The sequence below is a fragment of the Rissa tridactyla genome, chromosome 4 (genome assembly GCF_028500815.1).
Source record: "Rissa tridactyla isolate bRisTri1 chromosome 4, bRisTri1.patW.cur.20221130, whole genome shotgun sequence".
NCBI classification, from domain to species: domain Eukaryota; kingdom Metazoa; phylum Chordata; class Aves; order Charadriiformes; family Laridae; genus Rissa; species Rissa tridactyla.
The window spans coordinates 20,206,392-20,233,779 of NC_071469.1; the positions used below are offsets into that span (position 1 = coordinate 20,206,392).

Below are 27,388 nucleotides of genomic sequence, written 5' to 3' on the forward strand. Positions count from 1 at the left end.
CCCAGTTGTACGATCCTTCTGTCAGGTTTACAGGTAGTAGATTAGAAGGAACTGCTAAAAACTTAGGATCAAAGGTGATTAAAAAAGACTGCCATTTATAAACAATATCTAGAACGCTGCACAAAACCTCTGGAGTGTCAAGGGCAACTGTAAAATTCAAGCCAATAATACAACTTCCTGCTTAATTAATAAAATTTTCAAAAGAAGCAGACAGCAAGTTTAGGGCTTCCTAGAAGAGTACACCTACCAACTAGAGAGACAAACAACCAGAGCAGAACGGAAGAGTTAAGAGAGACCTCATTAAGATAAAATCCTTTTGGGCATACACAGGTCCTCTGGTTCAATGGCCCCAGGTGCTGCTTCTGAACACTCAGGAAAGTAAAGTCTAGACAAATGAAGTAAGGAAAAAGAAAACCAGAAAATCCCTGTCAACACTATCTACACAATTGCAACATCATCTAAAGAACAAACCCTCCAGTGTGTACCTGCAGTGGTAACATCAGAGATGGAGTAAATTGCCAACAGAGACAGGAAGAACAAAAACTGAGGCTAGAAAGTGACAGTTCCAAAGCAGGGACTTGTGGAGGGTTATATGGATGCCTGACAGCCCAGCAACACCCACCTGTTTGTCCATTGTAGGTCATTTTGTAAAACTTCAGATGTGTTCCTCTCAGATTATTAAAGTCACTTAAATTAATGAAGACACAAGAAGCCCAAACCCTCTGCAGCTGTTTTGTAAGCAGAACCTATTTTCTAGTTTTCAAAAAAAGCAATCCCAATTTGAGGTGCAGCAGTAGGCACAGAGGTAGGAGCTGAAAACTAAATGCAATCTGCTAAAAGGTTACCACAGTGTTACAAGAAAACTCAGTCTTGCTTTGCCATCCTCAGGGCTTTGCTAGCTTGGAAAAAGGGACTTGATCAGACAACTAGAAGCAGAGCTTCTAAGAGTACGGAAATTACTTCAGCCTTCTGCCTTTCACATAAATCCTGGATTATGTGACACCACACATGACATGGTTAACGCTTCTGCTCAGCCTTGACATTTGCCAAGAGAATCAAATGAGTCTGGAGTGTAAGAGGTGAGGACCCACGTTCTCAGATCCGCGTCACAGATGCCTTTTCAAGGGCAAAGCTCCTCCTGTCTTCTGCAGGAAGAAGTAGGGGGCACAGATTAGAAGAAGTTGTAACTGACTGAAGAGTCTGAAAAGAGAGACTTAAAATAAAACTTCAAAGGACCTAAAAGATGTTCAGCTGTAAAGGAAATTCAACAGGACATGGATATTTAAGACATATTAGTCTTTTGAACACACGAGGCTCAAAATTGTTACTATCCTAAAATCTCCCCAGTATGGATAAGACAGTCATTCTCAATCACCCAAATGATATAGTAACTAATGACTAAGTAGTGGAAACTTCTTGAAGAAGTTAAGAAACACACAGCCTCTTCAAACAGCCTCTTTTTTCCTTCCTCCTACCATATGTATATAATTATACACTTCAAATGTCATAGACCCAAAGCAACAGCTCTTTTGGAATCCCTTCACTTCCAGCTATAACATTGACAATGTTTTTTCTCTTCTGGCACACCTACTAACTACCTAATAGCCTGGAATCGCTGCTATTGGATAACTGAATTTGCAAGGAGATGTTGTTTTCAAATGACTAAAACTTCTGCTCTTCTGAATATTTTCCCATTTTATATACAAGAATTTTCTTAAAATCATGTCTTCAATTTTAAGTAGAAAAGTAAATTAAGAAAAATCTTACAAGTAAAGCCAGTCTAAAGTATTTCATTTTTATTTAACCCCTGTTCAAGTTTTTTTTAAAAGCAATGTCTGTATTAGACAACACAATTTTACAGTTCCACATTTAACGACATGCGATTAAGCTATCTGACACAAGCTAAATGCCTCTCCAGCAAGGGAGATGAGGATTGGGTCCTTTAGCACAAGCAAATGTGGTGATGCTGGCTGTGCAGAAGCCTAGGTTGAGCTCACCTAGGTTGATTTTAAAGCTCACCATATTAATTTTAAAGCAACTATATAGAAACAAGGATTTTCTTTAATGATATTGCTCAAGTGGTTTTCTGAGAACAAAAGTATTTATTTCCATGTCTTGGGTATTGTTTTTAATTGGACAGTAGAGGGAAGTTGTTTATTTCAAATCTTTTGTGACTTCCCCAGTAACGTTAGAGGTAATCTTCTATTTTAACAAAGAGTTTCCAATATAGTTCCACAGTAAGTAAACAGCTTGGTTTGTGAATTCTGTCTCTAACAGGTAACCTCCCCCAAAAAATCTACTGAGACTTTCTGTTCCATGATCTTCGTAAAGTAATTGTTTTGTATTGTATCCCTCTTACATACACAGTGCAACCCCCATCTCTTGTACTGTTTTTTTCCAGGAAAATGATATGATTTTCTCTTAGTATCCCTAAATATTCATATAACTTGATATATTTTTTTCCCCTAGAAAAAAATACGCCTGTCCAATATATAAACCTACTGTTCTGGTGTAATCATTATAACTTCCCAATCTGATAGATCTTTAAGTCCCACAGCTGTCACTTGTTATTTCAAATTCTAGGTGTAATAGGATCTTGTTAGCCAAAATTGAACACCCACTCACAGAAACTCAGTTATCTGTCTTGTACACATGCATACACACATGCACGCAGCTATGAAACCGTTCAGATAAAAGAAATGATTCTACATTCTGCGCAAAACGAGAGTATGTCTGCGGTGAACATCCAGTTATTGTTTCCTATAGCTCTTCCTGTTTTTTTAAGATCTGCTTTTCCAGCTCAGAACAAAGTCATCAGTAGCACTGAATTGCCACAACAAAGCTTTTGTAAACCTTCTGGAAGGCTCTGGAGATCCCAGAACATCCATCTAAGACTTTGATAACCTTGTAAAAACTTCTTCCTATGCCTTTTAAAAAGCCCAGCTTTACTTTATGAATCCTACTTCCTTGTATACTGGAGAATAACCTCGTTCCTCGATACCTGCAATATACCAGTACACAGGCCTACATTCCCACTAAAACCTCTCTGTGCGAATACCAATGGTAACATTAGTGCCAAGATGAGTGAGGTTGTACTTGGTCCTGTACTTACAATACCACAGGGAGGTTCTGTGTCCTTTCCTTCTTTCCATCGCCTGTGTGGAGGTACCAGTATCGATTGGCACAAGGACGTGGCACCAGCCTGAAAGCCACAGCACATAATGCCACCCACCACAGCAACGGCATGGGTTTCCACCTGGTCACACTGCTTTCTTGGAGGCTGGGGCTGAGCTGAGGGAATACAGGCATCCCAGAGCCCCTTCAGCAATGCTGGCATCCCTACTGCCCCATGACAACCCCTGCAATAGAAGCTATAAGGCACCTGCAGCTCAGGAGCTACAGGCTGGACAACCCACTGCAGCACACAGTGGCAGGCTTTTAAGCACCATCTGAGCCCTCTGGCACTGTCTGTCCTGTCTTCTGCAGCAGAAGCCACATAAACTTTGCATGCAAGTCCATGGGTAGCTGAGGCTTAAAGGTTTGCATCTAATTAACACGCCACAGCTATTGGGAAACCAACTGTTCCCCTGCAGCTTCCCCACTTTACGAGTGTTCTTTAGAAAGAATGGACAAAACATTCGGCAATAGAGACAAAAGCCTAATTTGGGAACAGAACAAAGCAGGGTGTAGCTGCAAAGACAAAACAAAATCAAACTAAAACTACTGTGTGCAGCGCTGGATCTGTGAGCAACGTGCCACGTAGTCAGAAAAAGGGTTAAATTGGACTGAAGTTTGGGGAAAATTGACCTGTTTGGTAATTCAGTGGAAAATTTGACACCTCTATTGAGCGACTGAAACAGTACATAATAGCTAATGATATCTATGATGAGAAAAAGATGGCTGTTTTACTGAGCATAATGGGGACTGAAGCCTATAACTTGCTGTGCAACCTAACAGCTCCTATTATACCAGCAGACAGCAAATCATGTGCCAAGACTGTGCAAATCCTACAGAGTCCCCAGCCCACAGACACCGTGTGGCCACAAAGCATTTTCACTTTTACAGACATGATAAAAGAGGGGGGGAAAAAAACCCCAAACGTCAACATGTGGCTGGAATTAAAAAAAAAATAAAATTAACGGAGCGTTGCCAGTTAGGACGTAACAAGATGATGCACAAAGAGGATTAACTCGCAAGCAGTAAGCAAAGGGAAGCAATCCAAAACCAGGTATTGATGAGATCAAATGTGACTCTAAAGCATCGAGGTCTGGCTCAGATCTCACCAGCAGGAAGGAGCATTTGTGCAGCTGCTCAGCCACGCGATGGAGGGCAAGTGCATATGCTGCACCAAATGGTATACAGTATGACACTCCTTATTGCTTTCAACTTCCATTTTCTTTCTTCTGCTTAGTACCTTCTCATCCTACATATATGCCAGGGAGTTCTAATATCATCACTTAAATATGCCTACCCTCACATGCATGTTTCACAAACAAAAGCATGCTAGGGAAAAAACAATGTGAGGGCATGCTTTTGGTGTTGCAAACAATTTCATTATCCAAACGAACCCTGAGTCAAAAGCAAATCCCGCAGGGACTGTGAAAAATGGCAATGTTTACAGAAGTTGTAAAAACCTCATGAAACAAAAAGGAAAACCATGTTCTTTTAGAAAGAAATAAGAGTGACAAGAAAAGGTACAACCAGTTTCAAGAAGAACATGCCAGAGAACTTCAGATTTCTTAGGAGGCCAGTTCTGTTTGGAGTCCATGGAGAACAGGGTACAAGTGTTCAGCACAGGGGTCAACAAAGAAAGTACCATATATATAGACAGATATAGATACTCCCTCCAACTAGTAGGGGTAATATTTAAAATGAAGGGCCTTCTGCTGTTTTCATAATTTCACATCAGAATTATCAAGTTAGGTTGCAAAAGGGAGTGCTCCTAACCCGTACACAAGGGAATCCACGCTGCTGTTACAGAGAAGGTGACACGTAATTGGATGCAGCTTGTGCTAAAAATACTAAGCTGGGAATTGCACGGGTTGGATATTATTTTGGAGAGAGAAATATCAGCTGCAGTGACAAAGCATGAAGTATTTCCAAGCTCCAGCCTCAAAATAATAACTCACTGTAACTTTTAGATAGAGCAAGTGGAATCTTAGAGGAAGGTGTCAGCAGCTAAGAAGGCAAAGGAAATCAAAACCTGTGCTTGAAGGAGGACCAATTCATTAATTTTGAAAAGCCTATGGAGTATTTGCTGAGAAATGAAGGCAGAGAGAAATTCAGTACTTAGAAAATGCCAGAAATTCATCTAAGGTTTTACTAGGGTAAAGAAAAATCCCTTTCATGTTATCAGTGGAAAAAAAAAATGGCATTGTCCAGTCTGTGTTTTTTCAGGATTACAATTTAACCAGTATTATAAGTGGAGACATACTCTCTCCTTAGGAACAGGACATTTTTCTCAGAGATTGTTAGTCAATTTTTCTCCAAGAATTAGCTACCTAGCACCTATTTACAAATGGAAATTGGAGAGTGCGAAGGGATACGTGTTGTAACTAACACACAAGAGCATACTAAAGACGACAGACTGGTAAGAGTATGGTTAAAATGTTTCCTGGTTAAAATGGTCCTGAGTGAATTTACCCAGGGACCACAAATGGAAGTGGCCATAAATTACACAAAGGATTTCAGTGATGCTTATTTCAAATAAATGGATCCTAACTCGCTACACTGTTTCTTTGCCTCCGACTTGAACCTGAGAGCTCCCTGTGGCACCGGAGCAGTAATTTTACCTGCCACATGATCCCTCTGAAAGGCCTGTTGTTTTGCTGCCATGTCATCACGCCTTTGTAGAACGCCACGATGCTGACATGGAAAAGGGATGCAGGAGTTTAGCGTGAAAGTGTTAAAGACACTTCACACTTTGGCTTCCAGAAACACTGTGATCATATATACCTGTAGTTTCAGCTTTCCATAGTAAGGAACACCAGGAAGGCAACAGCCTGACTACAAAGAGGAGCAGCAGTATGCCTGGGTGCTCCATGCTGTGGCACCAAGCTCTAACACACCAACTGAGATGCAAATAGAGATCCCTTATCACATCTGTCACTGGGAGAGAACAGCAAGGGCACCAAAGCAGCACAAGGTACAATCAGCATGTTCACCACAGTACAAACTGAATGCCACCACTGACAAAAGACATGGAACAACGAAAACCTGAAAAAGAGCTCTTACTGGTTATAATACATACAGCTACAATGAATGGACTTATGCACACTCAAATTGCTCCTGGTTTTCTTTGCACTGAAAGACCAGCCAAAAAGTTCTCAAGATTGCCTCCTTTTTTGCACCAGACTGTTATTGCTACACATTTTGGGGCTTGCGAATATTAGAAAAGTACCAATACATTACAAAAGTGAAAAAGTCTTGTGGCTGGAGGTCATGGAGTGACTTCGTCTGCTTTTTCATGGCCAAAGATGCTTCAGTGTATCCTTTGGTAGTGGCAGCATGTCTATGTAGGATGCATTAGACTATTTCTGGGTTCTTTATTTTAGTTTGCGAAGTCATTCTAAAACAACCAAGTTTTCTGCATGGATATAACAAGTACAGAGCAGATGGCGGACGTGTTAAAAACTCTGGCCTTCAAGGACAGGAGCTCACAACAGATTGCAAGTGGCAGTGGAACTCAATTCACGTCCAGAGTTCCAGTTGTTTTGTTGAAGAAAATGGTACCAAATGTGTCACCTCACCTCCTTCCGATGCTGCCACAAATGGATTAGTGAAAAGATTTATTCAGACATATGCAAACAATTTGTGCTACAACCCTGGATAAATGTCACTTAGAAAACAAGAGTACAAATTTTCGATTGGCCAGTACGAAGGCAGTCTGTTTACAAATGTTTTCAAACTTGACAGGAGCAATGCAGTGGATGGGATATAACTTAAGGTCAATTTGTAGAGCGACTTTAGAAAAAAGTAATGTAATAAAATGGCCATGAATAACCACATCTAAAAAGTGTAGTTTCCACCAGGGAGGAAGGGATGTGAAAAAATTGCTATTGAAAGACAAGCAAGATGGGGTTTTGAATGCCTAAGTGGTTCAGGACAAACTGGAATTCTGTTTTGTATTTCATAAAAGAGCCATAAGTCCATCTCACCCAGTATATATACCTTCATAATAGTCAGTAGTGAATACTGAGGGAATAAAGAACATCAGCAATATCACAGAAACGCTCTATAGTAAGATGACCTAGAGAAAAATCCAGATGCTCAATAGAACCAAACGCATTCATGTATGGTGTTTCCCAAGGAGACTTGCACCCTTGGTGCTACTGCAGATGACTCCCAGGTTGTCACAGGAACTGCAACAAGACCAAAAACTGCAGGTACCACTACTGGGAGACCACAGCATGGGAGTGGAAAAACCCTTAGAAGGTTTGAAGCCCACAAGATTGTCTTCCATGGAGGAAACCATCAGATGAGCCTTTCCAAGCATAGCAGCACGAAGGAGGTACCTGGTCTTGGTGATCACAGAGAAGTGAATGAACATACTTACTGAGAACCTAGCTCCTTCTCTGTGCTCTCCCTTCTAAATATTGTGTATTTAGGGCAAAACAACTGGCAATTAAAGAAGGAAGGAGGAGGTATAAAATAAGCTGGAGCCACTAATTTTGCCACAGCAGATGCTGGCTGCTATCTTTCCTTATTGATTACGCCCCTCCTTTCTGCTCCTGGGGGAAGTACCTTGCTTACAGCTCACATGGTAGTACTTGCTTGTGCTGTTGCATAGTTTAAACCTACAGCCACTGAGCAACACCAAAATCTCATTTCCTACAGCCAACATTCGCCTTCCCTCTCCTGGCTTCATTCTGCCTCTTTGGGTCCAGTGCTGACGGACGGCAGCACAGGGACAGCACTGCTCCTCTTAAGCCTTGTGGGCTAGAAAAAAAAAATTGTCAGCATGTTACACCAGCAAAGCCCATACTAGGGGATAAACTAATACTAACAAAAGCACTTTTTGCCATTACAGCCTATACCAGTCCTCTGAACAAAACAAGCTTTCTTGGCATGAGCACAATTTTGCTGGTGTAACTGCTGTTTCTGTGAAGGTTTTGTAATCCCACTGTAGGCCTGCCATGTAGTCATTTGTTAAATCAATGAAATTTTTCTCCTAACTGCTAAGCCTTTTTCAAATAAGAGACTTAAGTTGTTTAATTCCAAGTGTTGCACCCTGTGCTGGCTGTTTGATCATTAAAGATGATCACTGTGACAAAGAAAAGCCACATAGGGAAAAAAAGTGAAATTCACATGGAAAAATAAAGTGCAAAATGACATCTGCATGAAGGGCAGGTGGTTGGTTGCGTTTCCCTTCACCACAGCAGTTTTCCTTGTTCTCCAAGTCTCAAACTAAAACCTGTTAGGTGCAGGGGGAAGACAGCTGTCTATTTGCATGGAGTAGGAGCAGACACTCAGGAGTTTTACCAAGAAAGCATCTACTAAAGACTACAAGCAGAAGCCAAGAAAGCTCACTCCCACTGTAAGTTATATCCAGAGGCCTCTACATTATCAAAATCCCCATTGATAGAGCCAGGAATGATATATAGAAAAAAAAATTCCTCCCTGAACACCTCTCATGAAAGGAAATATGTAAGCATGAGGTGCCAGAAGAGGAAAAGCATTAAATAAGAGCCTGCACAGATTAATTGGTATGTGCAATGAACATGTGTAATAAACAAAACTGCACTAGTAAATCACTATCATTTTGTGGTCATCAGATGCAGTGTTTACAGGCATCACAGCGGATGATTTCTCAAACAGGAGTTTCAAAATACAGCTTGAGGGAAAAGGGAAGCTTTAGTAACCAGGATTTTTCCTGTGAAGGACGGATTGGGGTGAAAACATGAAGATGCCTTTGAGAAGAGCAGATAATCAAGTATGGCATAACATGCAGTGCAGATACGAGAGTAGACAAAGTAATAATATAAGCCAGTATGGATCACAGGCACTCCAAAAATAACATGACATAGAGCAATAGCTGCTGCTGCACTATTTTGAAAGTACTTGAGAACAAACAAAGATATGGTGGCCAAGGACAGAATAAAAAGGGCTTTATGAGAAATCTGGAAAAGCAAGCAGAAAAAAAAAACAAAAACCACCCCCCTCCCCAACAAAACAAACACCCAAAAGTCTTGAAAGGCTATGTATAAAAACTTACAAGACCAAGTCATTCTGGTCCTTTGTCCTTGTACATCAACCTTCTCTCTCACCCAAACTACTATTTCAAATGTATGGCATCTTTAGAACAAGCCTCAGTTGAATCATGTTAAATTATAAAGCTCTGCATGCATTCACACTTGAAGCAGGTTGGGAGGGGTTTTTGGGGGGGTGTTAGTTTTTCTGTTGAAGACAGATTTAAGATGCATTACAGTATGACAGTCTAATTACAGACTGTGATTTCAATTTCATTTACTTCTGTTGCATCTTGTGATGGTTTAACATTTCCTGGAGAAACAATTAAAGGACAGTAATAAGAAATACGATTTATTGCCTCCAATCTGCACGAGTATGCAGAAGTCATTCCATCCAACTCCACATTTCATTTTTGACCTGGGCTCACTTTACACTATAAATACCAGAGAGAAGTGTCTTTATATATTTTATATAGATACTGTATATTATTCATATAGTAACTTGTACAGATTTGCTACCTTAGCCAAAAGTTATGTTCTAAATAAATAAATCACATAGCAGTATTAATAGCCATCACATTTGAAACAGCAGTGTCTGGAGACAAACTGAGACTGGGGTTTTATCTTCTAGATACTCTGTGTGTGCAGAGCTGCAAACAATCCCCTGGCCAAAAGGTTCATATTTTAAAATAAAGGCCCAAAGAGGGTTAAAAAGATCTAATAGACAGGCAGAGTGAACTGTGAGGTGACAGCGCATGTTGTGGTAGTTATTGTAACTTTGATCATAGCCCCCATGATGAGAAATCAGGTGTAAAAGGAAGCACGGCCTAGCTTTCAAAAATCTTCAAGCCAAGACATGGAGGAGGAGGAATAACAATGGAAATGATCTCACCTGCCTTCTGTCTTCCTCTGTATAGTTCAAACTATTTGTTGCAATAGATTGAGTATCTGTCATTGTCCAGAAGAGGGAATAATGTTTGCAGCCATTTCAGTCATTGCTTTAAAAAGGCCAGTTTCTCTGCAACTGCAACATGCTGTATCCTGTGGGTTTATGGGTAATCCTGGTGGGTTTCCTCAATTTTCTGTACTACCAGTAAGTCTGAATTAGGTACAGTGGATACACTTGACAGCAAAACATATAAGGCAAGGTGCTTAGTCCTTGCCAATACTCATGGCTACAGAGCATATCAATATGCTAGCAAACCCACCTAAAGCAATGAAGCTACTCTTTGTCATGAGTAACGGAAGCAGAAGCTGGCCCACAGCGAGCAATTTGAAGATGGTATCTAGTATATAGTCAACTTTAAGGCAATTTTTTTCTCCTCTATTAAGAGCCTTCTGAGCCTGGTTTCCTAAGGAAAAGAAGATTATGAAATTTAACTGTGTCAGCTGAGTATCCCACGAATAACTCATGAGTCCATTTGTCACTGTTAGGCTGATTTGACAGATATGCATCCTTTCAAAGTCATTAACTTCCTAAAGGTTTTCAGAAGGTACACATTTAGGTAGCAAATGTAGCCCTTAGCAATGCCTTCACTGGGAGATAAGACTCCAGTATGATCCCCAGCTGCTATTAGACATCAGAATCCACACAGGAAAGAGACTGTATGAATGGTACTGCTATGGGAAAAGCTCTAATTGGTGCCCATATAAATCAGACATCAGGTGATGCAATCATCTCTCTCTCTCTCACTTGGTATCAGCCCTCAATAGTTCTGCTTCTCACAGAAACGCCACTTTTTGAAGTCTGTAATTCCCATATCAAATGACTCTCCTTTCTTTAAAAGCAATGCTCCTTAAAAATACATCCTCAGAGAGCCTTCACAAAGTCAGAGATAGGATGTCAATCAGACTGAGCAGTTTCTGGAGGAGGTAAGTAATGAAGGAGAATCAGAGACTGGGAGGCAGTGAAAGAAAATGACATTCTGGGGTAAACTTCCCATGTTTTAATTACACAGAAGCGAAGTCTGTACTGCTGTTTAATCAAATTTTTGTTTGTCATAGATTACCCACCTGTTATACATATGAGAATACACAGTCTGTCTTATTTCTAATCAAACTGGCTTCTCAGAGCACCACCCAGACATGTGACTATCTTCCCCGCAGAACAGCATGCAGCAGCTCCAACTGATAAGCTCAGTGCCATGGGATGAGTGGCAGCCCTTGCGCCATCAGAGGAGAACATGCACAAGTAATGATGATGAGATGGTGGGCCCGCTTTTAAAATGGCTTACCGCTCTATTGGTAATTTTTTTTTCCACCAACTTAAGACTGCAGCCAAGTATAACTACAAAATGATTGCTGTCCTCAGCCACTAACAATCTGTAGAGTTTCTGGCTGTTTTAGCCATCAATCTCATTCAGCTGACTGATGGAGGATGCAGATGAAGGACAAGGAATCCAATTCAACAAAATCAGCTGCTTCCCTCACAAAATTCCCCAGCTTTGGGAATAAGCTCAGCTAACAGCCCTCCTCTCAAGCTAATAATGTCAGATGGTTTCCAAACGAGGTACACAGAAATGATGAGACACCCCTCTGCCTCCACCCTCTGGCCAAATTTGACCAGGATCACGCAAAGACCATCCAGTGCCCCACGGTGTGTTTTCAGACCAACCCGTTCCTTTTTCCAGCTGCCCTGCACACTCAGTTTTCCAGATGTTATAAACATTTGCATCGTTCTTACAAGACATACCTATGCCACTGAAGTGCAAGGAAGGAAAATTACGCCAGGAAGGAGGGATTTCTCATTTTCATTACTTCCCCTACTTCTTTCTAATTCCATCCAAGTAAGAAAGACTGACTGCTGGCAGTATTGCTGGTACACCAGGCCAGCAGTACTCATTAGTGCAGAGCTTCCGAAACTGTGGTACACAAACCATCAACAGCAGCAAAGCCAGAGCAAGAGATCCACAGTTGGTGCCTGGAATCAGATTAAATAGGTTCTTGGGTTTTTTTCCACACTGATCCTGGCACATTCAAAAGTGGTACCTGCCACTTCCTTGGCTCTGTCTTTCCATACGTTTCAGATTCACACTTTGTGTCTCAGAAACCAAGATACGTCATTCTCAGAGCTGTATCAATTGGGAATTTTATATGGACCAAATGCCAAAACCAAGCAGCAGGCTGAGTGCCCTGCCCCATCTCTTTAGGCAGGAAGGTGGAAAGCAGAGCTCCAGCTGCTCATCCCAGCCATAGTGCATCCAGCAGATGGCAATTCCCAAGTTTTCAAGCTGCATAGGAATATTCCCCTGGGTCTTTGAGAGAATTAGAGTCTTCACATACCATTTTGAAGACTTCTTTATAGTGCATACAACTTCAGTATGTTTTAACAATGGAAAGGAAACACACACGTAGAAATGACTAATCATAAGTTTGATAAATAATAATATTACTTCGTCTCCTTTCTTTTTGCTGCTGTTTCCTCTCTATAACTTGTCTTCTAACAACAGCATTTTGCAAATTCTATGTTTTACCAAATTTCTTGTGGGTTAAAGCATTACCTGAAGAGTCTATATCTGTTCTTTGCAATAGCAAATCACTGCCAGTCTAGCTAGTTTTTTCTAGCACAGGATCTCTTAAGTAAAGCAAGAGCCACTGGAAACACAAGTACAGTTCTGTGCATTTCCTTTTTGAGTCGTGGAGGTTTGGGAGTTAGAAGTAAAAGAAAGTGGGAACCCACCCTGGGCATAAGCCAAGGGGGGTTAAGAAAATGGTATTTTTCTTTCTATAGCACTTTCTCAGCCATTAGGATATATCCTACCTTTTCTTAACAAAAAAAAAAAAAAAAAAAAAAAAAAAAAGAGAGAGAAGGCAAGCAGAGCCTTGGATTACAAGCGCAGAAAGAAAATAATTCATTTTACTGACTGTCATAAAGAAACTCTGGATGTTTGGAGGGCAGAATGTAGAAAACAAATGTTCTTCCCTGGGTATTTCACAGTGGAATACAACATTTCATTATGAAATAAAAATATTCTGCTTTGCGATCATCTGAGGTGATCTTCAGTCTCTAGGGTTCAGCAATTCAACAAAAGAAAATCGAAGTCCATAAAAACGAATGAAGTCAGTCAAGTATTACCTATCAGGTGACAAAAATTATTTTGGGAGTTTACAAACCAGTGCAGTGATACAATGATGGCTCCTCTGCATCTGGCAATATTCCATCAAACGGCCTCTGAATGGCAATTCCCATTACAGCAGCAGCACTGCTGTCTAATACTGTTTTGTCTGTGTTTCAGTACCTTAATACCCGAGAGTTGCAAACGCATCAAGTGTAATTTGCGCAGGACTCTTCATGGAGAAAAGAGCTGGTCTAGGACTATCATTTTTTTTCTCTACATTAATAGCTGCTGGTCTACTGTACCAATGGACTAATTCAGCACCAACACTGACAAGGCACCTCGGCCTCTGACACTTGTGAAGAAGCTTTGTTTCCTTCAACGGTCAGAAAGGGGAGGAGAAATCTGCTCTGTTTTCACAGTTATATGACAGATTTTAAAAATTTTACAGCGTGAGTGCAGTACCTGATCCAATAAAGCTTGCCAGGAACATTTAAAATCAAGGTCTCTGAGACTTTTTTCCTGTTTGCCAGAATTCCAAGAGGGTCTTTTCTTCAGAAATGCAGCACCAATCCCACTGGAGTTGCACAGGGTTGAGGAATATTTTTCTGGCCCACTATGGGAAAGACAGCTGAAAGTACTGTGAAATAGGCTGTAGGGATGCACAAACTGGACTGGAGTTAATGAACAGGAACAGGAAGAAGAAAATGAAATATGATTTCTGAAGAAAATCAAAGCATTTGTTCCAAACAGAATAAAAAGCAGGAACGACCTATAATAGGCATTTAATTCATTTAACGCAGTGACTGCTCTCTATACATGGAAATAACGGCAGTTTTTATTTGGAGGTCAAAGCATGAAAAAAACAACTCCTCTTTGCGCTTACTATTGTCTGTCGCTAACCCACTACCTAGAGAAGGGTGGAGGAGAAAGGTGGGGACAGCGAAACTTCTGTGAGCATGTACACAAAGAGAAATCCTGTCTTCTTGCAAAGATGCTTCTCCTTTAATTTCACAAAGTAAAACACAACAAATAACTGACAACAACTTGAAAAACAAAACAGCATCATCATCAACCTGTAATCATTCCAAAATTTTTGATCACTAGAAAAGGAAATTTTTTTCTGCTTTTACTAAAGATAGGTCAGCTTAAGCCAGTACTTTTTAAAATCTCTTTTTAGCTACTTTCTTCACTGTGAGAAGGTGAAGAGCTGCATCTATTATAACTACATGCTGTGCAAACCTCATTTGGACATGATCATCATCAATCACTCCTGCTGTGCAGGTAGCATGTGAAGGAAATAAAACAGAAATCGTGCTGCAGTATTTGACACCACCCACTCCCCTGCTCGTATGCTTTAGTTCACGAAGAGCCCAGTTGGCATATGGTTATTTTCTCTTTTTGGGACCCCCTCTCTCTTTTCCCTCCCTCCAAGCATTTGAGAATAGCTTTGATGGTTTCAGGGGAAAGACAAAAGCCTTTCCTTCTCTCTCAAAGGATTAAGGCTTTCCCACTGAAAAGCACGCCAAAGACATATTATTATGTGCCATCTTCCCTTTGTAAGTACACATCCATTACTTGCAGCAGTACCTCTTCTTATCATATGCACATGCTTCAGTGGAAGATGAATATTGTAAAAGGAATCAGAATGCAGTGAGTATCCTTTGTGGCACTGCCATTCATAGTCCTGAAAAGAGCTATTAATGCCAGCATCCTATTGCATCTCTCTATCATACACTTCAACTAGTTGTCAGGGCTATAATCTCAACCAGGGGTGGTCAGTAGAGGCACAAAGCTTACAAGAGCAAGAAAAATAATGTTTTGTCTTTTTCAGAAAGGACTGGAGTAAGCTGCAACAAATATTAGACAATATTTAGAAACACAGAAGCAAGCAGAGTCAGAGTTGAAAGATAGACTACAGTCTTACCAACGTTCTTTCTACCAGCTCATCTAGGGTGTAAAGAGAACACTCTCCTTGTGTTATGTAGCTCTGGGTAGCACCATGCCAGTTCAGTGGACTTGCACTAGTTTATCACATCCTGACTCCTTGGTATGACTCAGGTCAGCAGAAGTTGCCTGCACTTTGTGTTTCTGATGCACCAGCACTGCAGCATGCCTGGTTTTAAACAGCTGTACAGCAGCGCACACTAGAGAACAGCTCTTTCCATCTCACTCACAGCCCTCCATGTACCTCTGACAATTCATGAGAGCACAATCAGTAATGCAGACATGGTAGCATCCAACTGCAAACACACACCGCCTTCCTAAGTACCAAGACAGAACTGGTGTTGATTCACAATACCCCTTATTTCCCTCAGCACGTTAATAAGCCACTCTGGAAGAATGAGGCATTTAAAGATACCTCCTGAGGACCTCACAACAGACCCTCCCACATATGAATGTGGATGGGAGACTTTGAACTAGAAATCACTTCCTCCCCTCCCCTAGCAGTCATGCTACTCCCTTTTTCACAAGACAAACAGCATTTGTAACCTGAACCCCCCACTGAGCTTCTTTAGTCTCCCATCTACAGCCTATGCTCCATTTCACGGCAGTGAAATGCCCAACCACCCTGCTGTTGACACCCAGCTCGTTTATTAGAAAGATGATGTGGAGATGCACACCCATATGTCCTATCATGGTGTCCTGCTGAAACACGCATGCCTTGTAGTGATTTGATAAGCTCTTGCCACAGAGTTTCAGCCCCAGAAGAAGTGAGGAAGGCTCTGGTCTCCCTCTGCTCTTCAGAGCCACATCTTCAGGGGGTAATGGCAACACTAGGACCCATCACTGACTGGGACAGAGAACAATCACCTGATTGCTGACACAGGCTTTAATGTTGTGATGTACCGAGTGTGCCAGCCACGACACAGCAATGGATGTAAGCATGTACTCAACTGGAAAATCATGAATGACCTCACTGATTTCTCTACGACTACATATGACTTTTGAGGCAAGCACACATGAGAATGAAAGATCAAAACAACACAAAGGAGTGTACTCCAACAAAAGGAGCGTATAGCTCTCACTGGAACAATGCGATGAAGGCATTCATGCAACTGGCCTCTATAAACATATTCTTTTGCCTTATATCATGGTTTTGAAACACAGCTAAAGGCCAGGAAATGAAAGGGTGAAGGAAACCCTCAGTAGGTTGTCCACACCAAGTAATGAGGCCACAGAAGGGGTATCCTACACACTACTTTGTTCAACTTCCAAGTTTAAACTTCTAAGTTTAAAAGTAGCAACAAGTTCACTTTCCATCTTAGTAAGCAGACACAAATGCAACTGTCTCACAGTTCAAACATGTACTCACCCAGAAGAGAAGGTTGAAGACAAACATTAGGTACTTGATACACTGCAGGCAGTTGTGAGCCATGCTGCACCTCTTCAGTTCTAGGAGAAAAATAAATGAGAGATCCAGGTAAAAGACAACGTACTTGTTTCCCTTGGGGGACGTGTACTTAGCCTTGGTGGCCTTAGGGCCTGGGTTGGTGTGAAATCCAAAAAAAGAGTTGCTGGCAGCCCCAAACTGGCCGCCATACATGCTGCTGTATCGACGAAAGGTGCCATTTGGGAAACTGTAATCCTTGCTGTCCAGGGAAGGGCTCCTGTGATAGGTCGACTCATCGGTGCTAGACCTGCGCATGGTGGCTTCAGCTTGTCCCGTCGCAACTGCTGCTGTGAAAATCGTTGGATGTCAATGGTGCAGGTGAAAGGTTTGTGATTTTCTTTCCTCCTCCTTGCTATGAATCCCCTATTGCTTTGCACCAGCTGTTCTTTTGTCTGCCATCCTGTCAAGGAGTTACGTGTGCTGTACGGCAGCAAAGTTGGCGAACTGAAGTCTGCTTAGCCAGGAGTTAGGGAGCAGCGTGTTTCCACATGAGAAAGACTTCTGCACAAGTAAACATTCCCTCTGGTGTCACAATCGTCCCTCCCGGCCCACCCCACTACCAGAGAAGAAAAAAAGAGAGAGAGATATACTGTACCCAAAGCAATGAATTTAAAAAAAAGGAAGCATGATCTCGCTTGGATCGCAAATGCCATATAAAACCCCAGCTCCACATGCCACACACAGACAAGAGAGCGTCGCTGCACAAGACTCGAGGGCAGGAATTATCCAAAAGGCAAGCCGCTCCCGTGGCCCTTTCCGCTTCGCCTCATTGCTCTGCCCCGAGACGCTCGGCTCACTTTAAGGATCCCCGGACCCGCTTCGTGCGGAGGCAGCCTGTGGCAAGCCAGCCACACGGCTCCATTCACAGCGCGGCCGCCACTCCTCCCCGGCTCCGCGCCAATCGCGCTCCCCGCCCGCCCGCATCGCCGCGCCCCGGCCCGGCCCCGCGCCTCCCGCCCAGACGGGAGCCGGGGTCGCCTCGCCCGGCGCACCCCTGCCCTCCCCCCGCCTGCCGCAGCCCCTCCTCCACCGCCACTTTTGCTGTAACAACCCTCCCCCCCGGTTTCGGGAAGCGGCGGGAGCCCCGGCCTGGGACAGGTCTCGGAGCCGCCCCGCTCTGCCCCCCACCCCGCGCCGCGCTCCCAAACTCTTGTCACGGAGTGACAGCACGGAGATGGAGCCTGACGTGCGGATGGCTTTAAAAGGGCTGCCCGGACACACGGGCTGTGCTGCCGAAAAAACCCGGGAATAAGTAACCGTTGTAAAAATGTCTTACGCGTAAGCGTTTGGGATGCTGTGCGGGGAGCGGGGTCAGAACAGGCCGTGCTTCCCTTGCCGGAAGGCTTGTTTGTTCCGCCGCAGATGCATCACCAGGATTTTCCTCATTTACTCAGTCCCACAAAATCATCACTCAGCAAAACGCATGGCCGGCTCATTTGCTCCTCCAGCAGCCTATCTCCCCCTGCCAGGTAACTCTGTGATTGGCATCATACTCCATTCGCTGGGGAGCGCTTCCCTAAAATCTGCCTGCTCCCACAGGCAGCAAAGAGTTGAAATCTGACATACGCAACTTTTTTCAGAAAGCAAAAATCTGACTGAACCTGTGGTAATTACAGTATTAACACTGAGGAAAGCAGGACTAATTTACCATCTTTGCCCTCAATTCCCTGTGTGAGTAACTCACTTCATCTCCATATGTGCCGCTTCCTTATCTGTAAAATGGGACAGCCTGTCTCTGCCTTCGTTCCTTCATCCTCAGTCTGCCTTATGATTTTGACTGTACGCTCCTGGTGCTAAGCGAAAAGATGACTGGCTAATATTTTTTAAAAGGCTTGCCCCAGCTGAGAATTAAGACGAAAACAGGTTTCTTCGTGAAGCATCTTGCCAGTCTCAGCACAAATGAACAGGCATAGGCACTAATTAATTAAAGAACAAATTAGTAAAAGTAAAATGAGCTGGTTTTGCACATAGCCTGAGCAGTTCACCCTTGCAAACCACCCTCTAATTCTGTTAATTTACAAACTGCAAAGCTAGAGTCTAATTATTTCCCTTCATTTCCTCTGCAAACTATAGATACACTGGGCATACCTGGTGTAACCTTTAGAGACAAAGAACTTAAGCACAAAACACAAGGGTAATAACTCCTGTGCCATCTGTTTCAACAACTTTGGATGACTTACAACTTTTCCACTTTTTAATTTCCCTACCTCTAATGACAGAGATACTTCATAGCAACGATGGAGCTTGCTCTTCTACTATTCCTCCCTCCCTTTCCTGCACAGTATAAGCTCTGTCCCCAGAAAGGAGTCCTCCTTTCTACGACATAAAGATGGCCCCATGGAAACAGATCTGTTCTTGGTCTGAGTTTCCAATACACCACCTATTTTTCCTATGGCACCAAACAGTTCCACCTCCAATCCTCGTCTGTATGGCTACTAGCCCAGTTCAGCAATGGAAACCCAAAGGTGATTCAAATATTATCTATGTCCCCTATCAGTATACAGAAATGCCTTTGCACAAAGCTCCATATTAAGTGGTAAAAACTGGGTACAGCTCTGTACACAAATTATGTTGAACCACTGTCAAGTCAGATAATCGTTATTTAACAAGGGTTACCATGGTATTGCAAGCACATAACAGAGGCCAATTTGGCATATTTACTGTAAACTAGACATCTGAAGGCTCAAAAGCACCTCACTTACTGTTATCTGAATAAGAAAAGGAGTAGAAATCACTTGATTTCACCTTTCTTTAAGGCAAGAAGTCATCAGTTCCCAAGAGAATTCAGTCCTTAATATGGGTGGAATAATTTATAAAGCCAAGATCTGAGGTAGAAGCGAGAGTTTCTAAATGCTGCTTTTAAATAAAAAATAGTAAACATCAACACAGTGGGTATCTTTCAGACAGATGCAGAAAAATGCATGAGGAAGGGGGAAGGTCCCATGTGACCCTTAAAATAAAAGGTACTTTTACCCCAGCCTCCTTTCACCACCATCCTTTAGCACATCTCATTGAAATGACAACTTTTCAAAGCCACTTCAGTGTAAAATTTAGCTCTCAAGTCGTCGCTGTTCTTCTTTCTCACACCAATATCAACAGCTAATTAGAAACAGAGTCATTTGGGATACAGACATTATACAGCTCCAGAATCATTCTTTTATTAAATCTTCCATGCTAGGAAACCCAGTCAGAGTTGCTAGCCTAAATGGGAAATCCTTGAGATGGCTACACTGCACCAGCAGGCTAACTACGGCTTGGATGACATGCTTGTATGAAGGAGTAAGACCCTGCATGGGAACTGGGCAAAGCCAACAAAAAGAGTTGATGTACTTTACTTTTGCTCATCCTGGGTGAAAAGTGGATGAAAGAGGCAGGGGCACACTGAGACCCATACCAATATTTAAGCTGTTACAATAAAGTAATACTCACATGAACAAAGAAGAATAAACCTCAGAAGCATTGTGTCACTGGGCCATTATGTCCACAAGGGTGACTCAAGGGGCAGGTGAATTACAGCTTTCACAAAACTTTTTGTTAATGACTGAGCCTAAAATCACAGCCCCGACCTAGTGACCTCTGTTCACCTCAGCTTTCCATCTACTTTTTCTCTCCCCAGCTGCATCTGTATATTCCCATCCTGTAGCCAATTCATATTGATTCCCCTACACAAGAACTCAAGCACTGTGCAGTCTCGCCAGCAGAGGTTCAATCTGTATTGATTCTGTTGGCACGCTACCACTTAGGTTGTGACAACTCTGTCCCTGCCACTTTGAGTGGAGGGCCAGTAACCCTTCAATGTCTCCAGCCAAAACCCTGGCTTTGAAAGAGGAGAGGCAGCACTTGACAATGTCAGATGAGCTCCAGGCAATAGATAGAAACTAAATGATTTGTGAATCGGTGGTAGATCTGTTAACTGCGTTATCCCATTCTCAGAACAGCCTCCTCCACGGTGTCAGCTATCACCTGAAGACACACACCTACTCGTTCAGCTGCCCACACTTCCCACCTGCCACCTCACCCTGCACTTGCAGTCACCACAGACCCCACACCATGCTCCTACCTCCCTTGGCCACATCTACTGCCCATCCCCTTGCTTGTTCTTGTTGTTGTGACCCGCGCTCCCAGGCCCCGCTCCACCACCTTGCAGGACAGGCGGCCATTACCTGTGGGCAGGCTGGTCAGGGCCCCCTCCCCTTTACAGGCTTGAGGGGCTGCAGCGAGTCCCAGCTGGGGCCCAGGCCGGGCGGCGCTGCTGGGCCCTGATCCCTGTGGCAGGGACACACACTGAGCAAGCTTTGTGTGTGCGCTCTGAGCTCAAGTGATGGTTAATGCGTCAAATTGTTCTACTGAGGATCCCTAAAGGACCTGCCTGTCCCCATAGTTTGGGTGGGAGCTGCTTTCTGGGCCTCTTCAGGCCCCTGTTTGCCTTTGGCTCCTACTTCAGTGCACCATGTTTTTCCAGACTCAGTTTCTTCTTTCCCTGTTCCACATCCAGGGCTTCCCCTCCTCGTGCCTCGCTCTGTGACGCCTCTGGACCCAAAGAAACCATCAATTGAACGCAACAGGCCTTTCGGTAACACTTTGGATCAGGCCTTCCTTTTATGCATTCTTAATTCTGCTTTCTCTTCCGGCTCCATGATCACAAAACGCCAGCCCCTTCAGGTCACACAAAATACAGCCACTACTCACCTCTTTGTCAATTTAGTCTTATTAGTCCTTTAATGGTTGCACTGACTTTCCCTCTACTAATGCCTCTTGTCACTGTATTCAAAACTCTGCATACCTGCTCCATCCTTCTAATGAAATAACCCAGTTTCATTAACCTCAGTAGCATGTTTGTAAGCATCTCATAAAAACTGTTAAGTCATCCATGAAAAAAAAATAAATTTTTAAAAATCCTACTAGAAGCTATTACTGAAAAATACTGTATAAAAACAGCGTATGTATGTGACAACTGCTCCTGTTCTGCAACAGGGGGAGGATGTGCAAAGGCATGCACATCAGAGGTGATAGTCTTTCCCCGTAGTTTCAGTGAACAAAATGTGTAAGATTAAATATTACTGCAAGAGTGGGAGCTTTTTGTGGGCTATGAACTTTGCTCTGTGCCACAGCACTACAAACAGCTACAGGTGATCAATTGATAAATACACTCCAAATGGTTAACTTTTTAATATCATGCACATACAGAGATCACTACATAAAAGCATTCATGAAAACTGTTTGGCATTGCATGTGCCCTTCTTCAGCAATGTGCCTAGCGAACAATCCCTTCTGTCTCTCCCAGCGCACTCTTCGCAGCTACTGTTTGCTTACGTTTGATTCAGTGCTGCAGGCTTTGTGAAAAATGTATGGCTTCCAAAGACTAAGAGAAACATTACCTCTTCTGACTGAAGGGTGAATCAAAGTTCAGGGCCAGGCTGGCTGTTTTGGCTTAGGAGAAAAAAAACCCTTTGTGATGGAGTCTTTGATTTGTTTGCTTTTCTATATTCATTTTGCATGAATATAAATGACTAAAAGCACAAGGCAAAAGGGAGCAAGAATATGATTTTTAACCTGACAGCCTCACACTGCCGTAGGTCTGCAGTCTCTGCTCAGCCCTGGCTAGTACTGTTTAATATCTTCATCAATGACATAGACAGTGGGATTGAGTGCACCCTCAGCAAGTTTGCAGATGACAGCAAGCTGAGTGGTGCAGTTGACACACCTGAGGGACAGGATGCTATCCAGATGGAGCTGGACAAGCTTAAGAAGTAGGGCCATATGAACCTCACGAGGTTCAACAAGCCCAAGTACAAGCTCCTGCACCTGAGTCAGGGCAACCCCTGGTTATCAATACAGGCTGGGGGATGAAGGGGTTGAGAGCAGCCCTGCAGAGAAGGACTTGGGGTACTGGTGGATGAAAAATTGGACTTGAGCCAGCAATGTACGCTCACAGCCCAGAAAGCCAACTGTATCCTGGACTGCATCAAAAGAAGCATGGCCAGCAGGTCGAGGAAAGTGATTCTGCCCCTCTACTCTGCTCTGGTGGGACATGCCTGGAGTACTGCATCCAGCTCTGAGGTCCTCAGTACAAGACAGACACGGACCTGTTGAAGCAGGTCCAGAGGAGGGCCACAAAGGTGATCAGGTCTCCTATGAAGACAGGCTGAGAGAGTTAGGGTTGTTCAGCCTGGAGAAGGCTCCAGGGAGATCTTATTGCAGCCTTTCAATACTTGAAGGGGGCTTATAAGAAAGATGGGGACAAACTTTTTAGCAGGGCCTGTTGCAATAGGACAAGTGATAATGGTTTTAAATGAGAAGAAGGTAGATTCAGACTAGGTATAAGAAAGAATTCTTTTTACAATGAGGGTGGTGAAATACTGGAAGAGGTTGCCCAGAGAGGTGGTTTCCATCCCTGGAAACATTGAAGATCAGGTTGGATGGGGCTCTAAGCAACCTGTTCTAGTTGAAGATGTCCTTGCTCACTGCAGGTGGGGTTAACTAGAAGACGTTTTAGGGTCCCTTTCAACCCAAAACATTCTATGAACATGCCTGGGGGACCTAGACATTGAGCCAGCACTGTACAATTACCTCTCTGCATCTCCATCCACAGGCTAAGCAGCGGAGAAATCTGGTGACAGTGTCCCTGCATGTCAACCCCCTTTCTGACAGCCCACACAGAGCAAAGAAGCAGCAACCAAAGGGTTTTCTCCCTAAATCCTGCTCTCTCCTAAAAATTCTCACGGTGTGAAGAACCTACGCTGTCACACATTGCCAAAGGCTTTAAGAGAGGCGTGAGTGGGTCAGACTTGAAGCCATAAAGCCAGTTCCTGATCCAAAAGAAAGACATGTCAAAGCAGCCCCCTAAGAAAAACGTAAATCAAACAACCATCAGTCGTACTCTGGGGAGCAGGTCCTACAGCTCAAAGAGTATTACCATGGGGCTGTAAGCTGAGGATAACCCAAGAACCTTTTATTGTAGAAAGGAATACCAATATTTTTTAACAAGTCAAGCAGAAGACAGCATGTTTCACTGAAACCTCAAACTTACTGAGGTTATATATAGGAAGATCCCATACCTTCCCTTTATATTTCTAGGGTCCTTGCTCATCCATTAGCAATTTCAGTATCTGTAAAAGGCTGTATTTGCTGGAAGGTGATTAAGACCTGAATTGCATGGGCAGGAGGAGAAAGTCAGGTGTTCTAGAGATTTCCTCAACTAATACAAAGATCTTCTGATATTCACAGTTGTACCTGCAACTCTCTTAAAGATTTACTGATGCCTCCAACAAAACTTAGAAAAAACAATCCAGTGAGAAGCAATTTCGCTTACATATCAGACTCCAGGGTTTGGGGTTTTTTTTCATTTTCTTTTTTTTTTCCTTTATAAATAAGAAATTTGCATGAAAAAACGGATCTTCAGTACTTAATAGCTCATCTCCTTCTGCTCACACACCACCTGAAGTCATGATCTTTGGTTTATGGCATAATTAGTTGCTATGGAAATAACATAATCATAGACACAGAGAAAATATTTTGGGCATGATTTGCAATGCGCTTTATTTAAGCCTGTGCACAAGTTACTTTTGCAGAAATCTCCCTGCTTTTTCTGTGCTCTCATCTGCGTAACGGTTTTCATCACCTCTGCCTGTGCATTCATAGAATAGAATCATAGAATTGTTATGGTTAGAAGAGACCTTTAAGATCATCAAGTCCAACCATTAACTTAACACTGCCAAGTTACTACTAAACCATGTCCCTCAGCACTATATCTACATGTCTGTTAAATACCTCCAGGGATGGCGACTCAAACACTTCCCTGGGCAGCCTGTTCCAATGCTTGACAGCCCTTTCAGTGAAGAAATTTTTCCTAATATCCAGTCAAAACCTCCCCCACTGCAACTTGAGGCCATTTCCTCTTGCCCTATCGTCTATTACTTGGGAAAAGAGACCAGCCTCCACCTTACTACAACCTCCTTTCAGGTAGTTGTAGAGAGCCTCTTTTTCTCCAGGCTAAACAACCCCAGTTCCCTCAGCTGCTCCTCGTAAGACTTGTGCTCTAGATCCCTCACCAGCTTCATTGCCCTTCTTTGGACACGCTCCAGCACCTCAATGTCAACCTTCTAGAGAGGGGCCCAAAACTGAACACAGTATTCAGACACACTGGTATTAGTACATGCACTGCTCACACTGAAGGCATTTCCTGCACCCAATTTGAGCATCTACATTTTCAAACAGTGATGAGAGCGTACATGCACGCAGAAGAGCTGGTGCCAAGTCAGACTAAACAAAATAAAAAAAATCTCTTTAAAAAATGACTTGGGATTGGGCCCCAAAACCCTGTGCGTTACAGAGCTCCCTCACCCGTTGTGCTTTCTAGGCTTTTGTCATCCTATTCTTTGCTAATGATTTCTTTTGTCCAATAATAAAAATTTTAAGTAAGGAGATTCCCTGTTTCCCCATCAAATTCTGCATATTTAAATCCTGGAGAGAGAGGATTATTGCTGCAGGTGAGAGACAAGCAGTGCCAGTCTCTGAACTCCTGAAGAAGTAGAAGCCCTGTTCCTCTGACAACGCTCTCAGCCATAAAGAATGAAAGAACAGAAATAAAGAATCCATCTGACACCCCATAGAAGATGAGTTGTGGCCCAAAGAAAATCTTTGTCAAGACCTGTCTTTGCAGTGTCAGCAGGTCTTAGCAGCACGAATGCAATTTATGTGCTAGTTTTCTTAAAATCAGGTTACTTTCTCTAACCTGAGAGATCAGCTGACGTTCAAAGAAATACCACTTCAAACACGCACGTGGTACTCAGGATCTTTCCGTCAAGTATAAAGCAATCAGTCAGACATGAAAATCTTTAAACTACACAGTTCTGATGCTTTGTGAAAGCAGGCATTTTAAAGCAGAAGAAAACAAAACAAAACAATGACTTAAAAAAATTCAAAGATTCATTAATGTTCCCTAACTAGTATCTGCCTTTTAACATCTCATGGATTTTTTCCTTAAGTATTCAAAATGGATTATTTTCTTGTGTTGCATCCTCAAAAAGAGGGCTAGGGTTTTGCAAGCATATGAGCACGAAGCAAAGTTCATATAACTGCATTTCAGCTCCATTTCCAAAGCAATGAACACCCAGCAGTGTTCACTGACCTCACAGGGATCCAAGTGCTCAGCACTTCTGAGAACCAGTTCACGGAGAGCCCATTTCAGTAAGGTACTCAACCAGAGTTTTCACTGCACTCAGATATTCATGTACTTAAATAGTAAGTACACACTTAAATGCTTTCGTGAGTGGGATTGTACATAAGCATAAGAAATGCAGTGTTTAAAAGGATGCAGATATCAAGCTGGATTCTGTATACAGCTGCTATAGCGGAAAGAATTGCTCCCTGAGCACACATCTTTGAGGCTACTGCTTCGCAGATCTACCTGTGGAGCTGGCTGGGAGGCGCCTTCAGCCAAAACAAGCAAAGTTCAGGTGGTTTGAAATGGGGTAAGAAGCTCTCCTACCAGCAACTCGGTCAATAGATGCGTGCAAGCATACCAAGGTCCCAGGGCAGGCTGGGGAAATGATCTATGCTGCTGCATTGCCGGGTCTGCGCCTTTGTCTTCATAGCCAAAAGACCTCAATTTGCTCCTAGCTCCCTTAAGCTCCTTCCAAAATCTTAGCTTAAAGTTAAATATATTTATTTTTCAAAAAAAGGACTGAAAATAAAACCCCTAAGGGAGCAATAGATGTCCTTTTCATCTTGAAGATAACAACTTCTTGGAATAAGCAAGCGGAGATTATTTTTTACGACATGGAAGTTCTGTCACAGTAACTCAGTGCATTTCTTACAATGCAAGCTGTGCTGGAGAGAGCTTAAAATTAAAACTGAAGTATTAAAAAGCCTGCAGCAAATTAAGAGTATTTGAAAAGGAATAATAAACAAAAACACTAGGTGATGATTAAATGTTGATATTAAAACGGAATGGACCTGTACAAAGAAAATGCAACTGGCCATATATATTTTTATGTATTATGTTATCAGCTATTGTTCCTTTTCTTGATGTTGTAAGGAACCACAGGGTTTATATCATCCCATATAGTAAAAGTAAACAGCAGTGGATCTCTTATCCCTGACATCTCTGTAACCATTCAAGCAAAGAGAGAGGAGCTTCTGCTATCAAAAAAGAAAAAAAATACTGGTTGGGAGTACAAGCTTTGGCTTTCTGCTTTGCCATTCTGAGCATTCATAACAGCGAACAGTCAAAAATAACTTCAGGAATGCTACCAGCAGACATACTTTCAAAGATATTTTTTGAACAGATTACACATCCAGCTAAACAATTTAAAATGACAGCCTAAGATTTACACTCCTGAAAGACATATTAGTGAGTGTAATAGTGATAATGCTTGAAATAAAAATGCTCTTTTGGAAGAAAAAGTGTCAACTGCACTGGAAACCGTATATCTGTATTTACTTGTTCACATCACCACAATCTGGCTCTTTTTATATTTCACCGTCAAAAATCTGTAAATAAGTTCATTTCCCTAAGGAAGGATACATCTACACAGAAGGCAGAGGCTTTTGTACTTTAAGGCAGCACAGGTGTGATACTCTTTTTGCAAAACATACCTAAAGTCAGTTACCAAAGATAATACAGAGGTCCTAATTCAGCAAATAAGCCCACAATTAAAGTTTAATAGTATTAAGCACCTTAATAAATAGATAATACAGAGGCCCTAATTCAGCAAATTCAAGTTGTCCAAAAAAAAAAAAAAAAAAAG

At 42.5% G+C, this 27,388-nt stretch overlaps 1 protein-coding gene across 24 annotated transcripts in view; it reads right to left on the minus strand.

Moving 5' to 3' along the window:
* TSPAN4 (tetraspanin 4) overlaps positions 1–27,388 on the minus strand; it is a 460,958-nt gene that overhangs the window by 186,337 nt on the left and 247,233 nt on the right. For 20 of the 24 annotated variants that reach the window (XM_054198966.1, XM_054198982.1, XM_054198963.1 and 17 more), the window contains one exon: positions 16,560–16,639. The exons of 2 other annotated variants lie outside the window; for them this stretch is intronic. In XM_054198966.1, coding sequence (XP_054054941.1) covers positions 16,560–16,622 — 63 coding nt within the window. In that variant the 5' untranslated portion in view covers positions 16,623–16,639. Of the gene's footprint in view, positions 1–16,559; positions 17,092–17,232; positions 17,407–27,388 lie in introns of those variants that run through there. 2 more of the 24 variants (XM_054198961.1, XM_054198959.1) reach the window with 2 other exon arrangements.